Here is a 26,801-nt window from a genome sequence, read left to right on the forward strand (position 1 = left end):
AGTAGCGAGAAATTCGAGAGTACTCCTGCCCTGCGTGACTCAGCTCACCTAAATCTTCAAGGTCCCATTAAAATCTTTTAGTAACTAGAATATTTCCTTTCCCAGGGAATAGCGACACCCACAGAAACATCCCTTCTCTTCTACTCCTGTGTTTTATAATTAGGTTATGGGGTGGAAAGAATACTGTTGCTTATAAGGTCTGGGAATGGAGAAGAGAGAACAAGGCAGGATATAAACTCATCTACTTGGAGGATTAAACAGTTGAGACAGAGTCATCCTTAAAAAATGTGAAATGCTGGGACATCTCCCAGATTTTCCCGTTAATGAGTAACTGTGGGACTACTGGGTTTCAAGGCCCAGTTCAAAAATCGTGGCTCAGAAATGGAGGAATCTTTACTACAAAGGTTTTCAAGACCCGTTATTCGTAGCGGTATCATTCTAGATGGGGTAAGTAAGTCTTGGGCCTGTTGGTTAAAGGGGCTTTAACAAAAGCCAGCCCCTTGTCGCTGCATTTCTCCTACCTTGACATCCCTTGAATGCTGCACAATCGTTGGCCCAGATTGATCACGTAAGGTTTTGATGGGCTCCCATTTCCTAGAACTGCAATCTCTTTTTGGGTCTTAAAGCTCCTGGGTCTTTGGGTCACCCGGGAGCCTTAATCCTGGCCCCTGTGGCTCATGAATGTGTCTCTAAACACCGCAGGGGATCCCACCAGAGGGAGAACAAGTACCTTATTGTGGTGACGGACGGCCACCCCTTGGAAGGTTACAAGGAGCCCTGTGGCGGGCTGGAAGATGCCGTCAATGAAGCTAAGCACCTGGGCATCAAGGTGTTCTCCGTGGCCATCACACCTGATCACCTGGTAGGTCCTGGGCCAAGGCCGTGGGGAGAAGGTCAGGAAGCACCTGAGGCTGGGGGCCGACCACAGAGATGCCAGGCGGCAGCTCGGGGCCTTTGTCCTGGGTCTCTGTGAAACCCGCTGACAAACCCAAGAGCCCCAGGCCAGACAGTGACAGATCTGGCCCGGGATGGCCTTGAGTCAAGCTGTGGGGGGCTGGGCCAAGGGGGAAAGGGGACACGCTCCCTAGAAAGTCTCTGTCACCTCGTTGAGGGCTCAAACTCCTTTGGCCAATTACTGGCCATCCCCATCTACCCATCCACCCCTTTGTCCCTTTTCTTCCTCTCCTTTCATCTCCTGCCCATTTCCCTTTGCAGCTTAGTGCCCCCAGCTTAGAATGGTGGGGGGAGAGTCCCGGCATTGGAAGTGGGTGACCTGGGCAATTCTGCCCAGACCTGTCCCATTTTGTCCCTCTCCCTCCCCCCCCCCCAGCCTATTTCAAGCAATGGCTTAACTGAATTACTGCTCTGGGGAATGTGATTCCTCTTGGAGGCACAAGGGAAATGGCTTGGAACCACGAGAGGGAGGGGGGTCCTCGCTGGCTCCTGTGGGGCTGCCATGTTTACACTGGGTCTCCATCTTTCTGGGTTCCAGGAGGCCAGGCTGAGCATCATTGCCACAGACCACACATACAGGAGGAACTTTACCGCAGCTGACTGGGATCTCAACCGGGACTCGACTGAGCTGATCAAGGAGACCATTGACACCATCATCAAGATGATTGTGAGTGGGCTGGGGTTGTGAGTGGGCTGCGATTGTAGTGGGCTGTGATTGTGAGTGGGCTGTGATTGTGGTGAGCTGTGATTGTAATGGGCTGTGATTATGAGTGGCTGTGATTGTGAGTGGGCTGTAATTGTGAGTGGGCTGTGATTGTGAGTGGCTGTGATTGTGAGTGGCTGTAATTGTGAGCGGGCTGTGATTGTGAGTGGCTGTGATTGTGGTGAGCTGTGATTGTAATGGGCTGTGATTATGAGTGGCTGTGATTGTGAGTGGGCTGTGATTGTGAGTGGGCTGTAATTGTGAGTGGGCTGTGATTGTGAGTGGCTGTGATTGTGAGTGTGCTGTAATTGTGAGTGGCTGTGATTGTGAGTGGGCTGTGATTATGAGTGGCTGTGATTGTGAGTGGGCTGTAATTGTGAGTGGGCTGTGATTGTGAGTGGCTGTGATTGTGAGTGGCTGTGATTATGAGTGGGCTGTGATTGTAGTGGGCTGTGATTGTGGTGAGCTGTGATTGTAATGGGCTGTGATTATGAGTGGCTGTGATTGTGAGTGGCTGTGATTGTGAGTGGGCTGTAATTGTGAGTGGGCTGTGATTGTGAGTGGCTGTGATTGTGAGTGTGCTGTAATTGTGAGTGGCTGTGATTGTGAGTGGGCTGTGATTATGAGTGGCTGTGATTGTGAGTGGGCTGTAATTGTGAGTGGGCTGTGATTGTGAGTGGCTGTGATTGTGAGTGGCTATGATTATGAGTGGGCTGTGATTGTGGTGAGCTGTGATTGTAATGGGCTGTGATTATGAGTGGCTGTGATTGTGAGTGGCTGTGATTGTGAGTGGCTGTGATTATGAGTGGCTGTGATTATGAGTGGGCTGTGATTGTGAGTGGCTGTGATTGTGAGTGTGCTGTAATTGTGAGTGGCTGTGATTGTGAGTGGGCTGTGATTGTGAGTGGCTGTGATTGTGAGTGGGCTGTAATTGTGAGTGGGCTGTGATTGTAGTGGGCTGTGATTGTGAGTGGGCTGTGATTGTGAGTGGCTGTGATTGTGAGTGGGCTGTAATTGTGAGTGGGCTGTGATTGTAAGTGGCTGTGATTGTAGTGGGCTGTGATTGTGAGTGGCTGTGATTGTGAGTGGGCTGTAATTGTGAGTGGGCTGTGATTGTAAGTGGCTGTGATTGTAGTGGGCTGTGATTGTGAGTGGTCTGTTGCTCTTTCCTTTCTGCTGGCTCATCATGAGGCACCCTGGCTTTTAAGCTGATACAAACGTGGAACTTAATCCAACTTTTCCATTTCCTTTTTCAGAAAGACAATGTGGAGCAAGTGGTGAGTCTCTCATCCCAGCCTCCGCCACCTTCTCTCTCCCCTCACCATCGCCACCCCTGCCACAAGTGTGGGCGGGGTGGGTCGTGGTGCTCCCAGACTGTCTCCAGGGAAGGGAGGTGCTCTCAAGGCTGGGAGGACCATTTGGAACGGTCGTGAAAGGGCTCTTTGGGGACCTGGGGCTCTCTCTGCCTTTCATTTCTAACACCTTTGATTTTTCCTTTTTTTTCCAGTGCTGTTCTTTCGAGTGCCAGGTAAGTGTGACTCCCTTGACCCTCCCTCCCCATCTTGTGCCCTTATTGAGCAGGCCCTGTGCTAACTGAGGCTCTTTTTACTTGATTTACAGCCTGCCCGAGGCCCTCCTGGGCCGCGTGGTGACCCTGGACATGAGGTAAGAAAATGCCATCCTACTGCGCGTGCCATCCCTGGGAATTGTGGCTGGGAGAAGGGATTACCGAGGGATCCGGCTTGTTCTGCTTGGACCCAGCTGACAGGATGCAGAACAGTGGGGGAAGCTACAGATTCACCAAGAATAACCCCCCCAGGAGCTCAGTCCCCAGCAGAACGGGCGCCCCCAGAAGTTAGGAGGCTCCTCGCTGTCAGGAAGCTCCCCAAAGACCCTTTCTGCCTTCGGGATTCTGGAAGGGCTCTGGCCTCTTGCTACTCTGAAGGATTTTAATTTGTGTAGCAGAGACAGGGGCTCCTTCATTCATTCCACAAACATTTATCAAATAGCGACAGCCCGTTGGGCGGGTTCCTGGTTAGGATGGAGAAGGAGAGGGAAATTTTGGATAAAACTTGGTACCCGCCCTCAGGTCACTAGTTTGGCCTTAAAAAGCCACATTCCCCCAGGAGCCTCAGTTTCCTCATCTGTAAAATGAGTTGGACCAGCCAGCCCCAAGGTCCCTCCCAGCTTTTTAACCTCTGACCTGGGAAGGGATGGTCCCACTGTTTCTCTGTAGGCCCGGCCGCCTCTTGCGGGCCCTTCATTATTGCTTGTTGATTGGCTGATTGATCTTTGCCTGTGGTAAGGAGCCACAAGACAGAGAGCAGACCCTTCATGAGAAGCTCCGAGGGAGGTCTGGGGCGGGTGCCAGGAGGGTGAGGGGAGGCCATCTCTAAGCCCCCTCCCCAGCCTAAGGGGGAGAAGCCTGGTGGAGTCCAGGATGTAACAGGACTTTCCAGTTCCCACTTTCCAAGAGCCCCTTGGGAGGGAGCTCCAGCGGGCTGACCACTGACATTTCCTGGAGGGGCACTCCAAGCCCTCCCTCATCTCCACCCATTTACATTCTAGGGAGAAAGAGGAAAGCCCGGGCTTCCTGGCGAGAAGGGAGAAGCTGGAGAGCCGGTGAGTACTGGGGGCTCCGGCCGCTTTCTGTAAGAATCGCGCTTCCTCGGGCTCCAGGCGCCCCAGCGGGAGGAGAGCGTGTCCCGGCCTTTCCGGGGGGCTCGGCTCTGACCTACAGCCTGGCAAGTCAGACCAGATGAGCTCTGGGGCCGCCCCAGCCCTGAGCTGCCAGGTCCTCGCCAGCTTCCTGAGACTCTGAATTAGGAAGCGCTGGGTCCAGACCCCCACTGAGCCGTGGCCGGCACCGTCACGGGCAAGACTTCCCCTCTCCCCTCCTCGTTACCTGGAGAATGTGTAAGGACTGCGGGACCCTCAGCGCGAGGTCTCAGCGAGTCTGTGGGAGGGGCAGCTCTTCTCCTGATCACTGTCCTGTGCTTCCCGTGTTCTCTGGAGACTGCCCAGTCCAGGCCTTGGCGGGGCTTCTGTCTGCCAGGAACGCGGCCCCAGGACACAGTGTAAGCAATGGATGTAGAAAATGGAGGCCGGATTCCGAATCAAAGGTTCTTCTTCCCTGGGCCCTGGTCAGGACCCCCGGCCACCTCACTAGGCCCGAGGACCAGGGGACCCTTAAAAGGAAAGGAGCCCCCAGACTAAGAGTGTGCCCCAAACACAGCCAGTTCTAGAAGGGTGAGAGAGGTACAGATGCCGTCCCGCCTTTAGCAGGAACAGTCTGGGCCTTCTCACCACCCCGGCAGCCATCACCAACCTCGCGGGGAGGCAGAGGGGGGAGGCAAGTCCCCCCCGCCATGGTGACTCATGATGACAGAGCAGAAATCTCAGGCCCAGGACTTGGCGGCCAGTGCGAGGGACGTCCGGCATCCATGACACTGAGCCGGGCGGTCATCGCCACGGGGCTCCCGTGTGCTACCCACATAAGGGCCACGTGGCAGAGGAAAGCACTAAAGTGCCCTCAGAGTCCTCCCCACCCGGGGTCTCCTCCACCCGGACCTCTATTTGTGTTAGGGGTGGGAGGTGTGAGGAGAACATTGAGTGACTTGAGAACCCAGTGACCACAAGACTTCATGCCCAGCCCAGCAGAGTCAGAGCTGCTAAAAGACGGCCGCTGTGACCCGGCCTCTCCCATCAGAGATGGCCCTTGGCAATCCTTGTGGAACAGGGTCAGCCTTCTGGAGAGCTCGTCACCCAGCAGATGGCTCCTGGGCAGGAGAAGGGACTTTTGTCCTTCCCTTTCTCACTGAGAAGCCTGTTTATCTGAGGGGTGCAGCTTTCCCCATTTTACTGGAAACATTTCTGCTCTTCCCACTCAACCCCATCCCATAGTGATCCTTTTTGTGACTCTGTGTTGGACTTCTCTCCCGCCTCCCTCAGAAACCATAATATTTAGCCTCTATGCCCAAAGCAGCATCTCCCCACCCTCCTACTGCTCTTTTGTAGCAACAACAGAGGGTTCCCTTCCCCTATGGAGGACAAACCCCATGAGCTGAGTGTTCCAAGCACAGAGGAACTGTGAGTCACGAAAAACCCATCAGCTTTCTGAGACAAATATAATCCTGATACTTAAACCAGGGAAGGATAAAGCAAAGAAAGAAAATCATAAGCCAATATCATTTAATTATATCGATTCAAAACATTTGACAAAAAATCTAAATCAACCAGATTTCTGGTTAATAGACTGTTATGCTATTTGTCTTTTTCTCTATAACTAGGCTTGCTATTTTGAATGATGACACTAGATTGCCTAAGAACTAAGAATGAAATGGAAACCATTGCTTTTAAAATGATTTTCCACCCAATGGTTAAACAATGATCAGCCCGCTGTTTCAAAATTAATGGAAAATATTTGTTAAGTATTTTGAGTACTAGAATTAGATATTAGATTTTAATTTTCATTAGTTTAATTCATACTATTTTGAATAATAAGAGTGGAGGTTTGATTCTACCGTTATTTGTTAGGTATTACCAGACAATAATCACCGCCATTTTAAACCAGGTGCCAATCTCTTTCTCTTGTTCTAATTAGTCAATGAGCACCGCCCCCCAGTTTCTAGGGCGGCTGGGTCTTAGGCTATCAGCAATAGGAAGTCCTTCCTCTCCAGGGGCTTCATTAGGAACCCTGCCAGAGGCTCTCCCATGGGAGATTTATACTATGTGTCACTCTCTCTTTCTCCCTAGGGAAGACAAGGTGATCTTGGACCTGTGGGTTACCAAGGAATGAAGGTTCGTGGGCATCTCCTTTTCAGAAACTACCATTTCTCTGGTATTGTTGTGTCCCCTCCTGACTTTGCGAATGACCATTTCCTGCTTTTTTCATTGTGATCACTAGGGAGAAAAAGGAACGCGGGGAGAAAAGGTAAGCGCCGGGCCATTCTGTGGCCCCCTGTCCCTCCTCGGCACGGCCCTGGACGTGGCTCAGCCACGGAAGGCTCTGTATCGGCCTCTCGGGCCAGAAGAGTCTGGCCTTGCCAGCAGCAGCAGGGCCCTGACCACCCCCCCACATTCTCCCCCACCCGTCATGTTTGGGAATCTGAGCTGAGTCCAAATAAAAGTTAATCTTTGGCTCATCAAGGAGGGGCATCCTGCCCCTCCTCAAATGGTGAAGGGGAAGAAAGCGGCTCCGGGTTCACATCTGTCACTCCCCAAGAAGCTTCCCTGGATAAGCTTCTGTAGAGCCAGGGGAGCCCGTGGGCTGGGCCCAAGTCACAAGGACCTCACCTCCAGGCTCTTCCTCTCTATTTCCACAGGGCTCACGAGGACCTAAAGGTTACAAGGTCAGTTCTCCGCCCCGCGGTCCCTCGGGGTCTCCTTTTCTGCTCTAACACGGCCGTGCCTTTGGTGACCCCCTTTGTGCCTTTTTCTATTGTAGGGTGAAAAGGGCAAGCGAGGCATTGATGGCATCGACGGGCAGAAGGTCAGTGTCTCATCAGGGTGGCCGCGGGGGCTCTTCCAGTGCGGGACGGCCATCCTCCCGGGTCATCGGCCCCCGCCCGGTCCGGACAAGGCTGTCCGTGGGCTGCCATCAGCAGCGGGGAGATGCGCAGGGGGGGCCGAGTGGCGGTCAGCCTGAGGCAAGGCTGTCTTTGGGCTTTGTGACCGTGCCCCAGAGAGCCTGACCCCCTTCAGCTAGGCCGTGGCAGGGCATCCCCCACGCGTGGCAGGGGGACCGTGTCTGGCCCATTAAGGGGGCTTTCTTTCCTTCTCTCTTCACAGGGTGAAACTGGATACCCCGGCCTGCCAGGGTGCAAGGGATCTCCAGGATTCGATGTGAGTGCTCCCTTATGGGGTCTCTTTGTGGTGGCTGCTCATTCATTAGTCACCAGTGTGCGCAGGCCCTGAGAGGGGCCCCCAGCGGGGCGACGTTCTCCCGGGAACGAGGGAGGGAACTAGGCGTACACAGAGAAGGAGATGAAATATAGGGGAAGCGTGAATGCAGAGGGAGCCCCCGGGGAGCACTGTCCACTCTGGGGGTGGGGGCGGCCTTGGGCTCGGCCTGGAGAGAAGCTAATTGACCGGGAGGCTGAGGAGAAGAGGAAGAGGGTTCCAGGGACGGCGGGTGTAACGGCTCGGACAAAGCATGGAGGCTTTAGAGGCGAGGAGGCCGTTCTGGTTGGGGGCGGGGGGCCAGCCCGGAAGAGTCGAGAGCCCGCCGTCCTTCCCTGCCTGGAAGCCCAGAGGCGGCGGGAGCTCCCGAGCCCATCAAACAAGGCTGTGTCCTTTTTTGCAGGGAGCCCAAGGACCTCCGGGGCCCAAGGGAGACCCAGGTTCTTTTGGCCCAAAAGGAGAAAAGGTAAGTCAGGTCTTTTCCACCTGGGGGAGCCAAGAGGTTAGGAGGCAGGTGACCCCTCCCTGCCATGGAGCCAGGAGCATCCGAGTTCAAATCCTGCTCTTGCCCATCCCGACTGGAGGACTCTGGGCAACAATTCCCCCTCTCCGTGCTCCAGGCACGGACCCCTGGGGTCAAGCTGCCCGCCCAGCTGCCAGCTCCCGCCTAGAGGCCCCCTTAATGCCGGCCGGAGGGGGCTGAGCCTCCCCGGCACAGTCTGGCTCTGGGAAGCCGCAGCCTCGGCAGGGAGACGTGGAAGCCGACCGGCTCGGGAGGCTCGGCTCCAACCTGGGGGAGACGTCGTGGCCTTGGGGCCTTTTGGGTTCTAATAAATCGTGTTAGAGAGGATGGGGCGCAGGTGGGAAAGATGGCTGCCGACCCAAGGAGGCTGACGCGCGTTCCCTGGAGCAGGAGGAGCTGGAGGAGCCGGGCTCCTGAGTCCTTCCAGCCCCACCAGGGACGGACTGTGCCGGGGCCCAACTGCCCGGTTTACTGGCCCATACCATGAGGACTCAGATGCACACACATGGGCACTCACATGGGCACACACAGGCACTCACATACACACATGGGCACACACGGGTACACACACACACACACGGGCACTCATGGGCACACAGGCACACTCACATGGGCACACAGGCACTCACACATACATACACGGGCACACACACATACATACACGGGCACACAGGCACACTCACATGGGCACACAGGCACTCACACATACACACACGGGCACTCACATACACACACGGGCACTCACACACACACACGGGCACTCACACATACACACATGGGCACACACGGGTACACACACACACACGGGCACTCATGGGCACACAGGCACACTCACATGGGCACACGGGCACTCACACATACATACACGGGCACACACACATACATACACGGGCACACTCACATGGGCACACACATATAAGGGGAAAGCTACGTCAGCTCCACACAGAACCAGCCGGTCTTTGTCCCACGTGATGCTGGCGCTCTGGCTGAACGGAATGGCCGGTTTAATAACTGCTCCACGGGGGCACCGGCAGCGCCAGTGCTGGAAGCTGTGCCCTGAGGGCGCAAGGCTGCAGGGAAAGGCTGAGGGACGCCCGTGTCTGGGGAGGAGACCCCGTGAGTCCTGGGCTCGGAGGCCCCCTGAGCCCTCCCCTAGGCAGGAGGGTGTTCCTAGCTCTCCATGAAGGCCCCTCGCTGCACAGACTGACCCCGCGGTCTTTCCTTTCCTAGGGCGCGCCTGGAGATGATGGAGAGGCTGGAAGGCCCGGAAATACTGGACCCCCAGGAGAGGAGGTAAGGGCATGACCTCGCCCAAGCCCGGGGGCGTCCCCAGCCACTCTGCCGCCCCTCACGTGTTTGTGTCCATCTTCGTCCTAGGGCCAGCCCGGAGAACCAGGACCCCCCGGAGAGAAGGGGGAGCAGGGCGATGAGGTTGGTGAGACGGGGCTCGGGTCCTTGGTGGGGCCGCTCAGCTTCAGGGCCGGGTCCCCAACCAGTGTCTTTTCTTATTTTCCACGTAGGGAAATCCCGGCCCCGACGGCCCCCCCGGAGAAAGGGTAAGACCGGCCTCCTTTGTGGGACCCGCCATCCCTGAGGGGAGCCCGGCTTGGTGGGGGGATGGGGAGGGCATCTCAAGGACCCAGGGAGGCCTTTAGAAAACTCAGTCCAAGGACTGCTCGTCTTGACCAAATGATGGCCTTGGGGAGTTGCCCCGTGGGTCAGGCTGCCCCCCGACATCCCAGCCCTGGTCTAAGGGTTGAGGACTGACCCCGTGGCTCACAAGCTGAGACACCGAAATGAGGGTCTCGCTGACCACGGCTGGCCTGGAAGATGCCCGGGACCCGGCTGCCCTTCGGGGGTCCAGCCCAGGAGCAGCCTGAGCCCGGGGCAGCCCTGCTGGCTCCCACCTGGTCCCAAACATGCTGAATTTTTGTTGCCCCGCCTCTTTTTAAACAGGGCGGCCCCGGAGAACGAGGACCCCGAGGAACCCCGGGCGCGCGGGGGCCACGGGGAGACCCAGTAAGTCCCATCCTTTGTTTTCCACCCGGGGACGTCCCGATTTCCTCCTGCCCCCCAGAGGCCAGCAAGACCCTTGGCTCTCTGACATGTACGCCCCTGGCCCTGGGTGGGACCGGCTGCTCCCCCGGGGTTCCCACAGGTGTGGGAAAGTGTTCCACCTCCTAGAAAGGGAAAAACAGCCAGGTGGGCCTGAATCCGCAGCCTTGGGAAGCCATCACAAGCAGCGGGGAGCCCAGGGTGGGGTGTGGGCGACCGGAGAGCCTGCCCTCCCCGTGGGAGTGGGGGAGGGGGTGCACGGGGGAGGGACATCCCCCACTGTCCCCAGTGAGAGAGGCGGGCCCCCAGCAGGGTCCGGGGAGTCAGCAGGAAAGTATTCTGTGGCTCCAACTAGAGGCTGACTCATCCCCGGGTCTAACGTATAGTCTCGGGCAGGGGCCCAGAATCAGGAGGTGCTGGGTGTGGTGACCATGTGGGCATGGAAAATGGGGCCCGGGCTGCTTGGCTCCCACTAGTGACCCAGGAGCAGCTTCGTGCCTAACGATGGCCACAGGGAAGGGAGGGAATGGCCCCAGGGCAGAAGGGGATGGAGGCCGAGCAGGTGGCAGAGCAAGGGCCCTGGTCAGCCCGGCAGGGGCAAGGGCTGCCTCCTGCTCTCGGGCAAGGAAGAGCTCACCAAGGTTCAGAAGGCTTTGGCTTCTCCAAATCCAAGTCAATGCGGTGACCAAGAAATCAGAAATGGAAGCTATGGCAGAAGGGAGGGAGGAAGGAAGGAAGGGAGGGAGGGAGGGAGAGAGGAAGGGAGGAAGGGAGGAACAAAGGAAGGAACGAAGGAAGGAAGGAAGGAAGGAAGGAAGGAAGGAAGGAAGGAAGGAAGGAAGGAAGGGAAGAAGGAAGGGAAGAAGGAAGGGAAGAAGGAAGGAAGGGAGGGAAGAAGGAAGGGAAGAAGGAAGGAAGGGAGGGAAGAAGGAAGGGAAGAAGGAAGGAAGGAGGGAGGGAGGGAGGGAGGGAGGAAGGGAGGGAGGGAGGAAATGAGGAAGGGAAAAGAAGGGAGGAAGGGAAAAGAAGGAAGGAAGGAGGGAGGGAGGGAGGGAGGGAGGAAGGGAAAGGAAGGAAGGAAGGAAGGGAGGGAGGGAAGGAGGGAGGAAGGGAGGAAGGAAGGAAGGAAGGAAGGAAGGAAGGAAGGAAGGAAGGAAGGAAGGAAGGAAGGAAGGAAGGAAGGAAGGAGGGAGGGAGGGAAGGAAGAAAATGGATGGAAGGAAGGAAAAATGGATGGAAGGAAAGGAGGAAGGAAGGAAGAAGGAAGAATGGATGGAAGGAAGGAAGGGAGGAAGGAAGGAAGGAAGGGTAAGGAGGCAGGGAGGGAATAAACATTTTTAACTGTAGAATTGTTCATGGTACTTTGGGCACCCTGGGTCAGCTGCCACATGTCTCTCAGCTAGCAGTCTTGGTTTAAGACTTTAGAAAAAGCAATGGTCCCACCCTGGTGTGTCCAAACTTCTGGCAATCAGAGCTGTTACCATAAATGCAGAACAAGTTTGGGGCACACTCTCGAAGGAGACCGTGAATCAGAACCTGGGCTCTATGGACAGATTGCAGAGGATCTAGGGACCACCTGAAATAATGATAACTTTATTTTAATGCATTTGACTGTGCCTTTTATTTGCTGCGTTTAACTCTATTTTGGAGGTTCTGGGGGCTTCAGCAGCCTGTCCAAGGGGTCCCCGGCACAAAGCGGGTTCAGAGCCTTTTCAGACTCCTAAGAGGTGGCTCCGAGCTTCCCCTCCAGACCCCAGCAGGGGGTTTTAACATTTCTCTCCTCTCCCGCCCTTGCTGGAAGCTGACCTAGACTGGAATATTGGTCTGGGTAGAGATGTTGGGGTTGGGTTGGGCCTGTGGGGGTGGGGTAGGAGTTGGGGTTCGGGTTGGTATTAAGGTCAGTGCTGGGACTGGGTTTGCCGTTGAGAGTCCGGTTGTCATTTGGGCTGGAGCCGATGCTGGCGTTGGGCTCAAAGTCATGGCTGAGATGGGTCCGGGGCAGAGTTTGGGCTCGGTGTCGGTGTTGGGGTTCGGGTTACCCCAGGGCTTCTGGATGGCTGGGAGAGCTTGTAGCGGAGGAGTTTGGTCACAGCAGGTATGGATTTACGTCCTTCCTCTTTCTCCTTTCAGGGTGAGCAGGGGCCACAAGGTGACCAAGGCCGAGAAGGACCAGTGGGCGTCCCCGGAGACCCGGTAAGCCCGACCCCCTCCCTTCCCCTAGGCAGGCGCTGTCCCCCCGGTGAGTGCTGGCAGTCTGCCCCCAGCCTCTCGGCCCCCTCGGCCCTGCATCCCCGCCAGAGCTCTGTTTTTTCTGGTTGCCTTATTCCTCCAGATGAAAGGGGGCTTTAGAAGGGGACCCCTTCTCATCCGGGCCTTCCAAGGGCAGCTCTAAAAACTTAGCAGGGAGAGTTCTCCCCAAAGGGGGGTCCTGCTCCCGACCATCCTGGCCACAGGCCGGGGAGCCGCCAGATGTTCTAACCTAAATATTTGGGCCGAACTGGCCAGACGCGGGGGCTCTGCAAGGCTCCCGGCTGGATACCACATGCTCCTTTTCATTTCCTGTTTGGAAAGACTGGTGTGCCATGTGTGGACAGACCGGACTTTTCCCTGGGCCCGAGGGATGGGGAAGGGCCCACCGGGTCCAGGAAGACAATTTGGGACTGGGAGGGGCCGGGGTCATCTGTTCTGCCTGCGTGGGAGGGGACAGGGGCCCGCTTTCCAAAGCCACGCAAACGGCTTCCGCGGCCCCCAGAGCCTCATGGCACCTTCCTCCCCACGGGATTTTAGTGATTTCTCAGTAGATGAGCCCTCACCCCCTTCCTCCCCAGAGAGCTGCTTCTGAATCAACTGGGGGGATTTTAGCGATTCCACAGGCGGGATTTTAGCGATTCCACAGACGGGATTTTAGTGATTCCTCAGTAGATGAGGAATCCTCTCCTAGTCTGGGCCCTTCTTTGCCCCCTTCTCTCACCTGTCCAATGAGTCCAAAGTAGCTGAGATTGGGACTTCAAGCCCAAAGGAGGGAGGAAAATCGCCCTCACAGCCAGTGTTGGATCTGGGGCTGGGGAAGAGGCCAGACTGGGGATTGGCAGACCAGCCCAGGGTGGCAGAGCTGGAGGGGGCACAAAAGACCACTAGGACCCAGGGGGGAGGCCCCAAAGGGGTCCTTAGCCTCCGTCTGAAGCTCCCAGCCTCACCACTTACTACCAATGACCTTGGTCTCCTTCACAGAAGGGGCAGCCTCCAAGGGGCGGGTAACGGCAGCCTTAGGGGGGGCTGTAAGGGGCAGCACCCGTCCGATGGGTGGCAGGCTGGGGGCATTTTCTGCTTCAATGGCCAGTGGCTATCTGGGCCAGAATCTTGGGGCTGTGAGGGGCTTCAGGCCCCCTAGTCAATGCTCTGCCTGAATAGGAATCCCCCTACTTGGCAAGCCATGATCAAGCCTCGCTTGGGGGTCTCCAAGGAGAGCCTACCGGCTCTGGAGGATGCCCGTTCCACACCGGGACAGCTCTGATCATTCAGAAGTATTTGCTGATAAGAGCTAAGCCCGGCTTCCGTGGCTTTCCCGCATCTCCCCCGATTCTCCCCTCTGAGCCCCGTAGGGCCAGCCCCACCCTTCCTCCTCCCGAGTCTCTCCAAACCAGGGCCCTCTCTCTGCCTTCCTTCAAGGGCACGTTCTCTCTGCTCCAACTTGTTGGGGTCTCTCCTAAAAGGGGGCCCCAGAGCCGTGGGGACATGGAGGGGGGCCTAGAGCGTGTTCAGGACCACGGGCAGATCCCCTCCCTGCCCTGGGGAGAAGCCTGCTGGCTCTGGGCTCAGGGGGCAGCCCTCTTCTTGGTTCTTGCAGAAGTCTCCTTACCTCTGATCCTGCCCAGGGGGCCCTCGCTGACTCCGTGCCCAGCTCGCCCTCTGTCCCCCCAGACTGCCAACCTCAGGGTCGTCCCCCCTTCTCCCTGACCCCTGCTCTGTTGGTCAGATCTCCCTCCGCCTCCCACGTGCGCCGGGCCCTTCATCACCTCAGCCTTTGAAGGAGCTTTCTGTTTGTCCTCCCGCCCCAAAGCTCTGGCCTCCCTCTCCAAAGCAAGCTTGCCCCCAGGGAGTTTCCGGGAATGGAGCGGACCCTTTAGTCAAAAACTGGCTGCAGGTGTAGACACAGCCTGGGGGATTCAGATGCATCCAAACCCGGGGGTCCGGGGGGTGGCGTCCCCACGTCTTTAGGCCCAAACTTCTGTGAAACCGGACCCTGGGGCCCTCGGGGCCCCCTCCTGCCTCTGTTTAACATGGCCACGTGCCACAGTGGAGGGTCCTGCAAGACCTGGCCACGGAAGGTGGGCCCGGCCCCCATCGGTCACCCGGCCGGTCAGCGCGGGCCAAAGGCGGGGCTTCCCTCAAGCATCATCCCTCCCCAGACCAGGTTTGCCCAAAACACCGACTTCTGGGCTGCCCGGCCCCAGACACTCACCGGGTTCCCTCCTCATCCAGGGGGAGGCCGGACCCGTTGGACCCAAGGGCTACCGAGGAGATGAAGGTCCTCCAGGACTGGAGGTGAGTAGCGGGAGGAGCTGGGTGGCCCTCGCCTTGGCCTGTCCCGATGCGGTCCCTCGTCCCCCGGGGGGGCAGGAGAATCCCCCACTCTGCCTCTACAAAATGTAGTTTTTTATGGCCTTCACATTAAGGCCGCACCCGATAGAAGGAAGTGTGGTGGAAGATGCCGCCGTGACCCCATCCCGCCAGCCTCCTCTCCGGCTTTCCCAGCGGCCATCGGGCCCGGGTCCTCGGCCGCTCGCTCTCGCTCTTCCTTGTGGGGCTGCGTCCTTCCCACGGCGCCCTCCCCTCCCCCAAGCATCCTCAGGAGAGCCTCCTTCCCTGGGCTATATGGGGATGTCCCCCCTTCTCCGGGAACTCCTCTCACTGTGGGAAAGCCACAACGGTTTCCTCGTTCTCTGGCCCTCCCCGGCCCTGCCGTTTTTCTGGGATGAATTAGAACCAAGTGTGGACTCCGAGCCCTGAAAGCTTCTCCAGTTGTTTATCTGTTTATCTCATTTATTTTTAGTTTGTTTGAATTTCTATTTCTCTGATTAATTCTCTAATTATCCTGAGGTGATTCTTCCTCCTTCTATTCTTCAGGGTCCCAGAGGAACTCCAGGTCTCACAGGCCCCCCCGGAGACCCTGGTCTGATGGGTGAAAGGGTGAGTGAGCGCGGGGTTTCTGAGGGCTGCCCCTGGCTCAGGAGGGAAGGCCCTGGGAGGCAGGGCATGGGCAGCTCACGCTGGCTGGGAGCAGCCCGAGGGAGCCGCTTCCCATGCCCTGGTCCCCCTAGGGCGCGGTGGGCCCCCCAGAGGCGTCCAGGAAAGGCAGAAAGGACAGCTGGGGGGGGGGTCAAACAAGCACCTGGACGTTCCATTAGGGAAAAAGCCAAAGGCAAACAAGCCTCAGCTCCCCCCCAGTTCCCCTCCCAGCTCCCCTCCCAGCTCCCCCCCAACTCCCCCCCAGCTCCCCCCCAGCTCCCCTCCCAGCTCCCCCCCAACTCCCCCCAAGCTCCCCCCCAGCTCCCCTCCCAGCTCCCCCCAGCTCCCCTCCCAGCTTCCCCTCCAGCTCCCCCTCAGCTCCCCTCCCAGCTCCCCCCCAGCTCCCCTCCCAGCTCCCCCCCAGCTCCCCTCCCAGCTTCCCCTCCAGCTCCCCCTCAGCTCCCCTCCCAGCTCCCCCCCAGCTCCCCTCCCAGCTCCCCCCCAACTCCCCCCCAGCAACCCCCCAGCTCCCCTCCCAGCTCCCCCCCAGCTCCCCTCCCAGCTTCTCCCCAGCTCCCCCCCAGCTCTCCTCCCAGCTTCTCCCCAGCTCCCCCCAGCTCCCCCCCAGCTCCCCTCCCAGCTCCCCCCAGCTCCCCTCCCAGCTTCCCCTCCAGCTCCCCCTCAGCTCCCCTCCCAGCTCCCCCCCAGCTCCCCTCCCAGCTCCCCCCCAGCTCCCCTCCCAGCTTCCCTCCCAGCTCCCCTCCCAGCTCCCCCCCAACTCCCCCCCAGCAACCCCCCAGCTCCCCTCCCAGCTCCCCCCCAGCTCCCCTCCCAGCTTCTCCCCAGCTCCCCCCCAGCTCCCCTCCCAGCTTCTCCCCAGCTCCCCCCAGCTCCCCTCCCAGCTTCCCCTCCAGCTCCCCCCAGCTCCTCCAGCTCCCCTCCCAGCTTCCCCCCCAGCTCCCCTCCCAGCTCCCCCCCAGCTCCCCTCCCAGCTTCTCCCCAGCTCCCCCCAGCTCCCCTCCCAGCTTCTCCCCAGCTCCCCCCAGCTCCCCTCCCAGCTTCCCCTCCAGCTCCCCCCCAGCTCCTCCAGCTTCCCCCCCAGCTCCGGCATCCCCCCCCCATGTGTATCTTCCCGGGCTAGCGCACAGGGGATGCCGGGGGAGAGGCCTCCTGGAGGGTGCCAGGAGGGGCGGTGAGGAGGAGGGAGGGGGAGGGAAAGAGCTACTTCCCCCCTCCCTCTAGTCCAACCGAGCCACTTCTAAGGCTTGGAATCGAGCCGGCTTCCTCAGGGCTCTGGTCCCTGGGGGCTCTTGGGGTCTGACTCACGCTGGGGGCAAAGGACAGGAGCTCGGTCGGCTGAAGTGAGGGGGAAGGGCGACCGACTGGAAATCCCCGTCCCGTCTGCCCCCTCCCCGCCACGGGCCTGGCCCAAGGAGCACAAGGGGCTGCGGTGCTTTTCCCTCTCCGAGGGGCAGAGGCTGCGACTTCCTTTGGAACTCGTGGTTTCTCCAAACTTGAGACTCCTGGACGTTTGTGTGGGAGAGTGGGGGGGGAGAGGGGGCGGCCTGTCTATGTGTCAGGAGGGTCCGGCTGGGCCCTGCCCCCCCCCCCAGCAGAGCTCCGGGCCCACTGCGAGCCAGGGATGGGGGAGAAGGGACCAGTTCCCCCCCCCGGGCCCAGCCAGAGCTGCGAGGGCTCTTGGGGGAGGGGCAGCACCCCGCAAGGGGCTGCAGAGAGGGTCGAAGTCAGGGACAGGACCCCCCCCAGGTGATGGGCAGGCCGCAGGCCTTCTCTGGACTGTTCTCCCTTTCAGGGTGAAGATGGGCCCCCCGGGAACGGAACAGAAGGCTTCCCCGGCTTTCCAGTAAGTGATCCTGCTGCTCTGTGGCCTTGGGCGAGCCCCCGCTTCCGTGGGGCAGAGGCCCCTCATCGAGGCCGGGCCCCCGCCTCCCTCCCCCGTCTCTCGGTCTGACTCCGCGCTTCCTTTTCTCTCCCTCAGGGATACCCAGGAAACAGGGGCCCCCCCGGCATAAACGTGAGTACGGCCCACACTGGGGTCTCTGTGGCTGCGAGGGCTGGGGTCCTGCAGCCCAAGGCTCTGTGTCCCCAGGTGCTGGGATGGGCCCCGATCCCGGCCTCCAGGAGATCCCCTTCCGTTGCCCCAGGGCCAGTGGGGGGCAGTGATTTTAGTCTCCAGGGAAGCATTCCTCATCCGGCCCCAACAGAGGCTGGATTCTGGTCCCTTTGTCAAGTTGCCTCCCTTGAGGCCGGACCGCAGGGCATCCTGGGCCCCCAGCCCGGGGCCTGCACCTCCCAGGGGCCGCTCGGGACCCTCCCGGGACTAACCGGACTCATCTTCCCCCCACGCACAGGGCAGCAAAGGCTATCCCGGGGTCAAGGGCGATGAAGGAGAGGCCGGTGACCCTGGAGAGGATGTAAGTAAGGAGCAGAATGCCCGGGTGCCAGGAGGCAGCCAGCCCCCCGCCCAGGGTCCCGGGGAGCCGGCCCCACACCAGTGACCAGGGCGAACGGTGGCCACTCCCAGGCCCCGATCGGATAAAGAGAAGCCCCTGAAAGTCCATCCTTCCAATCCCCCGAGGGACCGGGCGACTTCTTCCCCAGCCTCCTCTCTGCGGCCTTCCCTCCCCCCAACCACACCTGGGACCCCTCCTCTGTGTCTCCCCCCTCCCCGGCCTTCACAGAGCCCTTCCCGGGCCTGGCCCCTGGGCTGCCCCCCCCGTCTCACACACGCACATTTCTGTGGGATTGGCTCAGGACCATCCGGGCCCATCTGTCCTTAACCTGCTGCGGCCCGTTTGCCCCCCACCGCTGCCCTTCCCCTCCCTCTGGGGCCGCCCACTTTTCTGTCCCCCAGGACGAGCTGCGATCCTCCTCCTCAGAGACAAACCAGCTCAGCAGCCGCGGGACCCTCTGGCCTGGGGAGGCTTCCGGGGGGAGGGTCCCCCTCCCAGGGCCTCCATTCTCCACACAAGTGACACTTTTCTTGCTCCTTGCAGAACAACGACATCTCAACCCCAGGTGTTAAGGGAGCCAAAGGTTACAGAGGCCCAGAAGGCCCCCCGGTGAGTAGCATCTGAGGACGTGAGAACGCCCAGGGAGCCCGGGGGGGGGGAGGCTGGGGGGGGTCTGTCCTCCTTTTTTGGCCGCCACGGGTCCCTCCCTTTGACATCCAGCCCAGCTCCAAACAGCCCGGGAGCCAGAGGGCGTCTGGGGGCCCCTCGCCAGCGAAGAAGGGGCGAGAAAGCTCCGAGGGACACCCCACCTTTCTGTAAACTGTCTGATGTGGCTGGGAAAAGCCCCTCCCCAACTGAAGGCTTGGAGTCTCAGCTCGGCTTCTAGTTCCCTTAGGAGCACGGGCTCCGGTGTAGAAGCCCAGAGGTTCCTCCTCCCCTGAGGGAAAAGTGGGGGCTGACGGGCCGCGGGGGGCTCGCGCACCTGAGTGCGCCCCTCTGTGGGGAGCTCCGCCCGGTCCCCCAGCAGCAGGGGGCTCCCCGCTCGCCTCGGTCAGCCACCGGGAGGTCGAGCCCATGGGGCTTCTCCTCGGGCACCTCATCTCCCCCTCTTAGTTTATTTTTCTCTCACCCAGGGACCCCCAGGACCCCCAGGGCCTCCAGGACCCGATGTAAGTAAACAGTTGCCCACTGGGCCATTTCCCCTGATGATTTCCCTTCCACTGTCCTGGGAGAGAGGCTCACTCTGGGCTTCAGCCATCGGTCTGCTTCCAGGGCTGGGTCTTGTTCAAAAACTGACCCACGCTCGGGACTCAGCCCCAGAAGCTGAGAATCCAAGGGGTAGAAGGCATGGGGGGGGGTGGGAAAGGCCCCTCTTGGGCCTCGGGTTCCCTGCCTGTGGAAGGAGGGGCCGGGCCCCCCGGCCTGAGTCCTGCTGGGGCCCTCTCCATGATGGAGCTTCTCTGCCCCCCCAGTCCTCTCTGGGCCTGGGAGCCCGGGGGCCGCCTTCCCTCCTGGAGCCCCAGAATGACGGCTCTTTTCTCTCTGCTCTCAGGAGTGTGAAATATTGGACATCATCATGAAGATGTGCTGTGAGTGTCCCTTCATACTGGGATGGCTGCTGTAAGGGGGCAGGGGGAGGGGGGGGTGTTTGGGGGCAGGGGCGCCGCTCCCCCAGCCCGTGCATCCGAGGGCCATTTATCAGGCTGGGCCGGGGCGGTCTCTGCCCACAGAAAGTCAGTCTCTGGGAGCATCCTCAGCTCCACGACATGAGGCAGAGACGCGGAGCACAGGGGGCTCAGGAAGGTGAGGGGCACAGCCAGGATGCCCCCCACTCTCCGTGCTTCTGCCCCTCCCCCTGCTGAGCACGTTGGGAGCTTCCCCAGCGAGGGCAGGATAATCCCGGAGCCACAGAGCAGGGGGGCCCGTCAGTCCCACGGAGAGCTCGCCTCGTTTCTGACAAGAGCCCCCGATCTTGCTCGTGTTCTAACTCCTCTTTCCCTTTCTCCCCCCAGCTTGCTGTGGTGAGTAACGATCACTTTGCAATGCTTTAAACTGCGTGGGTTCGTATGGTTCTTCCCCAGCCTGGCCAGGCCCCACTCGGGCTGGGGGAGGGGGGTCACCCAAGGCTTGCTGGGTTCAGCTGGGATGGGACCCACACGTCAGAACCAGGGACAGCGCCGAGGCAGGAGGGGAGGGGGGACCCGGGACAGCGGAGGCAGGAGGGGAGGGGGGACCCAGGACATCGGAGGCAGGAGGGGAGGGGGGACCTAGGACAGCGCCGAGGCAGGAGGGGAGGGGGGACCTGGGACATTGGAGGCAGGAGGGGAGGGGGGACCCGGGACAGCGCCGAGGCAGGAGGCGGAGGGGGGACCGGGGCGGGCTTTGATGGCGCTTTACCGGAGGTGACAGTCAGCCCCCGCGTCCCCAACAATAGGGGCTGCTCTAAGGCTGGGGGGGCCTCTGCCGTGTCTCGGCCCTGCCGGGGGTCTCGGCCCAGTACAGAGATAACGCACAGAAAGCCTGCCCAGGCCCAGCCTTCCCAGGGCGCCCGCCTATGCTTCTTACACGTGTCTCCCGCTCTCCCGCAGAGTGTAAGTGCGGGCCCATCGACATCCTCTTCGTGCTGGACAGCTCAGAGAGCATCGGGCTCCAGAACTTCGAGATCGCCAAAGACTTCATTGTCAAGGTCATCGACAGGCTGAGCAGGGACGAGTTGGTGAAGGTGAGGCCGGGAGCCCCTGGGGCCCAGAACTGCCCCACCCCCGACAAGCGCTCCCTCCAGGGCACCCCCTGGGAGGCGTCCACCCCCCCTCGGGGCATCGGACGGAGCCCCCCCACCTCTGAAGTGACCCTTTGTTTTCAGAGGTTTCCTTTCTCCCAAGGAGCCTTCAGGAAGACAGGATTGCTTGGCCTGTTTACCTCAGGCTGTCCCCCTGTACGCTCCCTGCTGCTCCCCAAGATCCCCCACGAGAGGGTCCAAAACGCAGGGATCGCCGGGCGTCCCCCTTCCCATCACTGCGGGACCTACAGTGGGCCTGGGCAAGCTTTACAAGCCAGGGAAGCGCTCCCACGCCCCCAGGGCTAGGATCAGAACCCACCCCCACCCACCCCAACCCCCCCCCCCCGTGGCCTGTGAGCCATTGCTGAGCACCCTGAGTCAGCCAGCCCATCACCCGGCCTTCCTGTGAAGGAGAGAAGGGGAGACACTCTCATCCCCACAGTCCTCCCCTCGCGTCTCCAGCCCCTTCCAAACCGGGCCGAATATGGTGGCGGACGGCGAGAAGGGAGTGAGCCAGAGTGCGCCGGGGAGCCCCCCCAAGGCCCCGCAAGTTATCCCCGATGCTGCTGCCCCTGGGAGAGAGCCTTGGGCCCAGGCCAGTGCAGCATTCCATAGAATCTCAGAGTCTCGGAGCGGGGAAGGCCCCCAGAGACTGTCACTGACCTTTACTAGACAAACTGAATGATTGAGGACTTCCTGCCTCCTGGGCAAGTAAGGCAAGAGACAAGCTTGAAACATCCCCTGCCCCGAAGAACTTAGAGTCCTCCCTGCAAACTCTCCAACAGGCTACAGGGAGGAGGGACTGACTGCCCGTTCTGCTTGGGACCGGGCTCTCCCGGTTAGGACATTCAGTCTCACTTCTTACCTTCACCTGGAAAACACAGGAGAAAACAAGTCCTTCAGAGGTCAGGCGACTGTCAGCCTGATTTGCCCAACTTCTCCCTCCTGTTCCCCTCCTAACTTGGGCGGCGGAGGTGCTCTCCCAGAATGCCAGACACCTGGGAAAGGAAGCCCCGTCTGCCCGCCCAGCTTCCCGGGGAGGAAGTCGGCTCCCTCGGGGGCTCAGAGCGGCCACAAGGATCCCAAAGGAAGCACGATTGAAACGTCCGCCTGACCCTAACTCCTGAGAAGCGATCCCTAGACATTGGCGGGGCCGTTCTGGGGGGGCCGAGGGTCCCACCTTGCACGGATCACAAAGTACTGTCCAGAATCGTGCACCGAGTTAGAAGGACGCTGAGTGAGGAGCATCCCCCGACACGGGCCAGACGAAACCTCAGGCCTTCATATTTCCACAGTCAACAGAGCCCCCAAACACTGAAAGCTGAGCTTCTCTGTGAGCTCCTCACCCAGTTTATGGCCCCAGATATGTCCGAGGAGTTCCAGCCGCTAAGTCTTCCAAAGCCTCGCTCTCTGCTGCCCCACCCACCCACACACCTTGACTAGCCGCCCTACTCGGACTTCCACTTCCCTTGGCCAGAATACCTGTGGGGAGGGGCTGCTCCCAAGTGAGAGCAAAGGCTGCTGGGGGAGCGGTCACGGTCGCAGGCCAGAGCAGCAGGGTAGAGGCTGCCGAGTTGGGAGGTGATTTGTTCCTTGTTGATTGATTGGTTCGTTCAGATTAGAAATGGGCCACTCTCTCCCCCTCACTTTCTCCCAGAAAATGCCTCCATCTTGCTTTTGACTCTCCACTTTCTTCGGTAACTGTTTTATAGTTTGAACCCGGCGAGTCCCACGCAGGCGTTGTCCAGTACAGCCATAACCTAATGCAGGAGCACGTGAGCCTGAGCGACAACAACATCCAGAATGCCCACGACCTGAAAGAGTGAGTGCCCCAACCCCTGCTCTCCACTCTCGGCCGCCCCATCCGCTAGGACCCGGCCACAAAACGGCCACACTCTCTGCCCCCGAGTCCTAGCGGCCGTCTCTGGGAGCTGGAGCTGCACCCTCCGGCCACATCCACTTCTTGGATCATTATCTGGGCGTTTGGGACACGGCACAAATGCCTCCTTTAGAGAGAGGACCAAATTATGGTGACGTTACCCCATTTTCCATTTCTTGGAAGATGCCAGCAAACATTCTGACTTGATTGTTTCATTTTCCAAAAAAAATCAAATGAATGACCAATAGGATGAGAAAAAGGGAATCTATCCCTGTATAAAGAGAAAGAAGGAAACTTTCTGTTGACATCCCATAGTCCTCCTCATGTTTGTCCAAAACAAGTGCTTCCAAGATGACATTATCCTCCAATTCATCCCTTAACAAGCAAATATTAAGTACCTACTATGTACCAGACATTCGTTTAGGGTCCCCCAAGATGTTCTGTCCGTCCCACATCACTAATATCAGCCAGTGACCCTCCCCTGGAAAGGGCGAGTCTGAGAGCTCCTGCCCTCGCCTGCTCAGTGTGGAGAATGACACAAATGCCAAATTGTCCATGGTCAGCCGGGGAGCACAGGAGCCACACGGCCCCCACACGGACCATGACAACCTATTGTGTCGGGCAAATGTCACTGTGCCCCTTCCTCCATCCAAGGAGGAAGCAGAATGGCCGATAGACCAAGGGAGTTGTTAATCAGGCATTCCCGTGAGCCAAGGTGTTCTGGGAGATGGCGCCGCGACGGGAGATTGCGCGGCGGGAAGGGCAGGGAGGGAGGGCTTGGGTTCTGATCTCCTTCTGTGGCTGCAGGGCGGTGAAGAAACTCCAGTGGATGGCGGGAGGCACCTTCACCGGGGAGGCCCTTCAGTACACCAGGAACAATCTGCTGCCCCCCACCCAGAACGAGCGCATCGCCCTGGTCATCACAGACGGGCGCTCGGACACCCAGAGAGACACGACGCCCCTGACCGTGCTCTGCGGAGCCGACGTCGTGGTGAGTGGGGGGGCCGCCGGGCCGTCGGGGGAGACACGGGGCTTCCTCGTCACGGTCCCGGCAGATTCAGAAATGAAATAAGATCTAGCGTCAACCTCGTTTCACGAGCTTTTATTGAGCACCCACTGTGTGCCTGATGCTGGACCAAGCGGCGCAGCCCAGACAGAGACTGGATCCTCCGTGTCCACAGGAGCTCCCGTTCTGGGGGGAGGGGGAGGAGGGGGGAAGGGGATTGAACATAGATATACGGACCTTTGGGTAGAGAAGGAATGATTTCAAAGACTTCAAAGATTTAGGAAAATCCCAGAGGAGGGAATAAGATTTCGTCCCAGAAGAGTCGCCCACCAACGGCCTTTGCCCCCACAGGTGTTTTCCCTGGGCATCAAGGATCTCTTCGGGGGCACTGCCAGCACGGACCAGCTGAATGAAATCTCTTGCCAAGGCCAGACAAGCTCCCCGGGGAAAAGAACGGGCATTTCCCTCGTCAAGGAGAATTACGCAGAGCTCCTAGACGACAACTTCCTGAAAAACATCACCACCCAAATCTGCATCGGTGAGCACCCTGGGCCGGGGGTCCCAGGCAGCCTTCCACCTACTCGCTAGGGATTCAGGGGGCCGTGCAGCCCGTGTGGGAGGAGCTAGCCCAGGAGGAGTGTGCGTGGGAGGAGCGTGCTTGGGAGGAGCCCGCCCAGCACTCGCTGCCTGTGTGAGGGGACTGCTCAGCCTCAGAGAGAGAAGTCAGGGAGCCCGGGCTTTATGGGGAGCCCCAGACAAGCTTGGCAGGAGGATCCCAGTGGGGGGGGGGAGGGGGCGGCTTTAGGACAACCTTTGGTCTGGGCTGTTGCCCGCCCAGAGAGAGCAGCACTTCATGGTGAGCCGATGGGTGTTTAAATGGCCATCAAGTCTCAGACTAAATGATCAGAGTTTGGGGGAGAAAGGGAGAAGGTCCCAGACTCTGGGAAAGAAGGGAAAGGCCGGGGACCAATCGGGGCCAGCCGGGGTCTGGGGACACCTGGAGGGACCCATACTGTGCCCTGGGGCGCGCCGGGCCGGGCTCTCCCTGCTCCTTCTCCCCGCCAGTGGCCGGGGCCTGACAGAAGGCGCTCCTCCCTGGATGGGCGGGGCCTCGGGCCGGACAGAACCGGGTCTCTCTGGTAGAGGTTGATGTTTGTCCTTTTTCTCCCCCTTGCAGATAAGAAGTGCCCAGACTACACGTGTCCGAGTGAGTAAAGGTTCCCTCTTTGCTGTGTGTCCCCAGGACTTCGGAGTCCGTCGTATTCACCGGCCTCGGCCCATTTTGTTGTGTTTCGGGTGGGTCCCGTGGGGGGAGGGGGCGCCTCTGGGGATGCCCGCTGACCGCCGCTTCCTTCCCTGCAGTCCAGTTCACGGCCCCGGCGGACATCACGGTCCTGCTGGACAGCTCGGCCAGCGTGGGCAGACACAACTTCGAGACCACCAAGCGGTTCGTGAAGCGCCTGGCCGAGCGCTTCCTCACGGCCCAGAAGACCGACCCCTCCTACGAGGTCCGCTTCTCGGCCGTCCAGTATAGCGGCCGCGACCAGCAGAGCCCCGACACCGGCTCCCTGCAGTTCCTCCAGAACTACACCGTGGTCTCCCGCAACATCGACAGCATGAGCTTCATGAACGACGCCACCGACGTGAACGCCGCCCTCCGCTACGTGACCTCCTTCTACCGGCGATCGTCCTCGGGGGACCGCACCAAGAAGAAACTCCTGCTCTTCACCGACGGGAACTCGCAGGGGGTCACCGAGAACGCCATCGAGAAGGCGGCGCAGGAAGCCCAGAAGGCGGGCATCGAGATCTACGCCATGGTGGTGGGCCGGCAGGTCAACGAGCCCAACATCCGCGCCCTGCTCAAGGGGAAGAACGCCGAGTACAACGTGGCCTACGGGGAGCGCCATCTCTTCCGCGTGCCCGACTACCAGTCCCTCCTCCAGGGAGTACTCTACCAAACAGTTTCCAGAAAGATTTCCCTCCCCTGAGGGAGGCGGAGGGAGAACTTCTTATGCCCAGGGGGCGCGCCCTATGGTCCTCTCCCACCCCAACCCTCTTCCCACCGACCCTTAGAAACAAATAAAAATGTGATTTGTGATCTTCTCAGCCTCCCCGTGGACTTAAAGAAGGAAAAAGATCCGAAAAACGGAGCCCGAGTCTGCTCTCTGCACGTCTCCTCCAGCCGCTCACAGACCCCCTCGCTTTTAGCCCCGCCCCCCCATAGCCCTGCATGCCAGCCCCCGGCGGGAATGCTTCCCTCCCTGTCCTTAGCCCGGCCAGCTCGGACAGCAAAGTCCCTCCCGGGGAGCGCCGCTTTCACGGGCCTAAAACCACGGGCGGCCGCCAGGGCCCGGGTTCCCTGCTCCCGCGTCCTCCCGGACTCAGTGTTCCTCCGCCCACCCTTTCCCTCCACACCCCAGGGCTCCCCGACCTCCAGCTCCCACAGGGCCCAGGACCCTGATCCAGGGAAGGGCAGTCCGCGGCCTCCCGGGAACGGTGGCCCCCAGGCTGGCAGCGCGCGCGGCCCAGGGACTTCTGTCCGCTCCGGGGCTTCCCAGAGAGGCTCCTGTCCCTCGCCAGTGCTTCTTTTCTGATTGTAAAGGCGCAGAACAGGCCCGGCTGATGAGGAGCCACATTAGGCTTAGGAACAAAGGTGCTAGTTTTCCTCTTGCTGTTTACATGTCGCCCCGAACCTGCCCGACCTCCCGCTGATGGAACCGGAGCAGGGCCAGCCAGCACTGCCGAGGGGCTCCCGCTGCCACGGGTTTCTTTTGTTCCCCAACTCGAATACAACATTGCCCCTGAAACTCATAGTTCATCTTACCTTGTACACAAATGCCTTTTATCTCTAGTCAATTGTTCTCCTTGTGTTCTGCTCCGTTGTGTCCACACAATAATTTGTCCAAATAAATGTTTTTCCACAACCTCTTTGCAAAGTCATCTCTAAGGGCCCCTGGGTGTTTGCCACCCGTGACCACGGAAGTGGGAGGAAGAAGCAGAGACGGATGTTGGTCAGGTGCTTGGGGGCGGGCTCAAGCTCCCACGTGGAAGGTGGCTCCCGGGAACCCTGATACCAGCAGGAGCTGGGCCTGGTTTCTCCTGGGCGGAGGCAGTTCCGTCCACCGGAACCTTGCAGAAGCTAGGGAGGGGGACGTGTCTCCAAGTTGAAGAAGGTTTAACATCCATCTCTTCTCCCACCTTCTCCCATGGAGGCTCCGAATGCCTTACAAGTAGTCCCTCTTTCTAAAAGATAGTGTTCTCTGGGAGCAGGTTTCTTGGGGGCTTCTGGAGGCAGCCT

General features: G+C 59.7%; 1 protein-coding gene across 1 annotated transcript in view; it reads left to right on the forward strand.

Annotated features, from left to right (window-relative positions):
* COL6A1 (collagen type VI alpha 1 chain) overlaps positions 1 to 26,427 on the forward strand; it is a 33,201-nt gene extending 6,774 nt beyond the window's left edge. Inside the window, exons 4-35 of the mRNA XM_051998343.1 lie at positions 703 to 862; positions 1,493 to 1,621; positions 2,914 to 2,934; positions 3,165 to 3,185; positions 3,278 to 3,322; positions 4,226 to 4,279; positions 6,413 to 6,457; positions 6,564 to 6,590; positions 6,982 to 7,008; positions 7,104 to 7,148; positions 7,448 to 7,501; positions 7,962 to 8,024; positions 9,312 to 9,374; positions 9,459 to 9,512; positions 9,602 to 9,637; positions 10,038 to 10,100; positions 12,267 to 12,329; positions 14,619 to 14,681; positions 15,264 to 15,326; positions 17,179 to 17,229; positions 17,365 to 17,400; positions 17,738 to 17,800; positions 18,383 to 18,448; positions 18,973 to 19,008; positions 19,392 to 19,428; positions 19,852 to 19,860; positions 20,428 to 20,561; positions 22,331 to 22,440; positions 23,305 to 23,488; positions 23,855 to 24,041; positions 24,681 to 24,710; positions 24,866 to 26,427. Coding sequence (XP_051854303.1) covers positions 703 to 862; positions 1,493 to 1,621; positions 2,914 to 2,934; positions 3,165 to 3,185; positions 3,278 to 3,322; positions 4,226 to 4,279; positions 6,413 to 6,457; positions 6,564 to 6,590; positions 6,982 to 7,008; positions 7,104 to 7,148; positions 7,448 to 7,501; positions 7,962 to 8,024; positions 9,312 to 9,374; positions 9,459 to 9,512; positions 9,602 to 9,637; positions 10,038 to 10,100; positions 12,267 to 12,329; positions 14,619 to 14,681; positions 15,264 to 15,326; positions 17,179 to 17,229; positions 17,365 to 17,400; positions 17,738 to 17,800; positions 18,383 to 18,448; positions 18,973 to 19,008; positions 19,392 to 19,428; positions 19,852 to 19,860; positions 20,428 to 20,561; positions 22,331 to 22,440; positions 23,305 to 23,488; positions 23,855 to 24,041; positions 24,681 to 24,710; positions 24,866 to 25,491 — 2,665 coding nt within the window. The 3' untranslated portion in view covers positions 25,492 to 26,427. The remainder of the gene's footprint in view (positions 1 to 702; positions 863 to 1,492; positions 1,622 to 2,913; positions 2,935 to 3,164; positions 3,186 to 3,277; positions 3,323 to 4,225; positions 4,280 to 6,412; positions 6,458 to 6,563; positions 6,591 to 6,981; positions 7,009 to 7,103; positions 7,149 to 7,447; positions 7,502 to 7,961; positions 8,025 to 9,311; positions 9,375 to 9,458; positions 9,513 to 9,601; positions 9,638 to 10,037; positions 10,101 to 12,266; positions 12,330 to 14,618; positions 14,682 to 15,263; positions 15,327 to 17,178; positions 17,230 to 17,364; positions 17,401 to 17,737; positions 17,801 to 18,382; positions 18,449 to 18,972; positions 19,009 to 19,391; positions 19,429 to 19,851; positions 19,861 to 20,427; positions 20,562 to 22,330; positions 22,441 to 23,304; positions 23,489 to 23,854; positions 24,042 to 24,680; positions 24,711 to 24,865) is intronic.
* Positions 26,428 to 26,801: the final 374 nt, after the last annotated feature.

This window comes from Antechinus flavipes, chromosome 4 (assembly GCF_016432865.1).
Source record: "Antechinus flavipes isolate AdamAnt ecotype Samford, QLD, Australia chromosome 4, AdamAnt_v2, whole genome shotgun sequence".
NCBI classification, from domain to species: domain Eukaryota; kingdom Metazoa; phylum Chordata; class Mammalia; order Dasyuromorphia; family Dasyuridae; genus Antechinus; species Antechinus flavipes.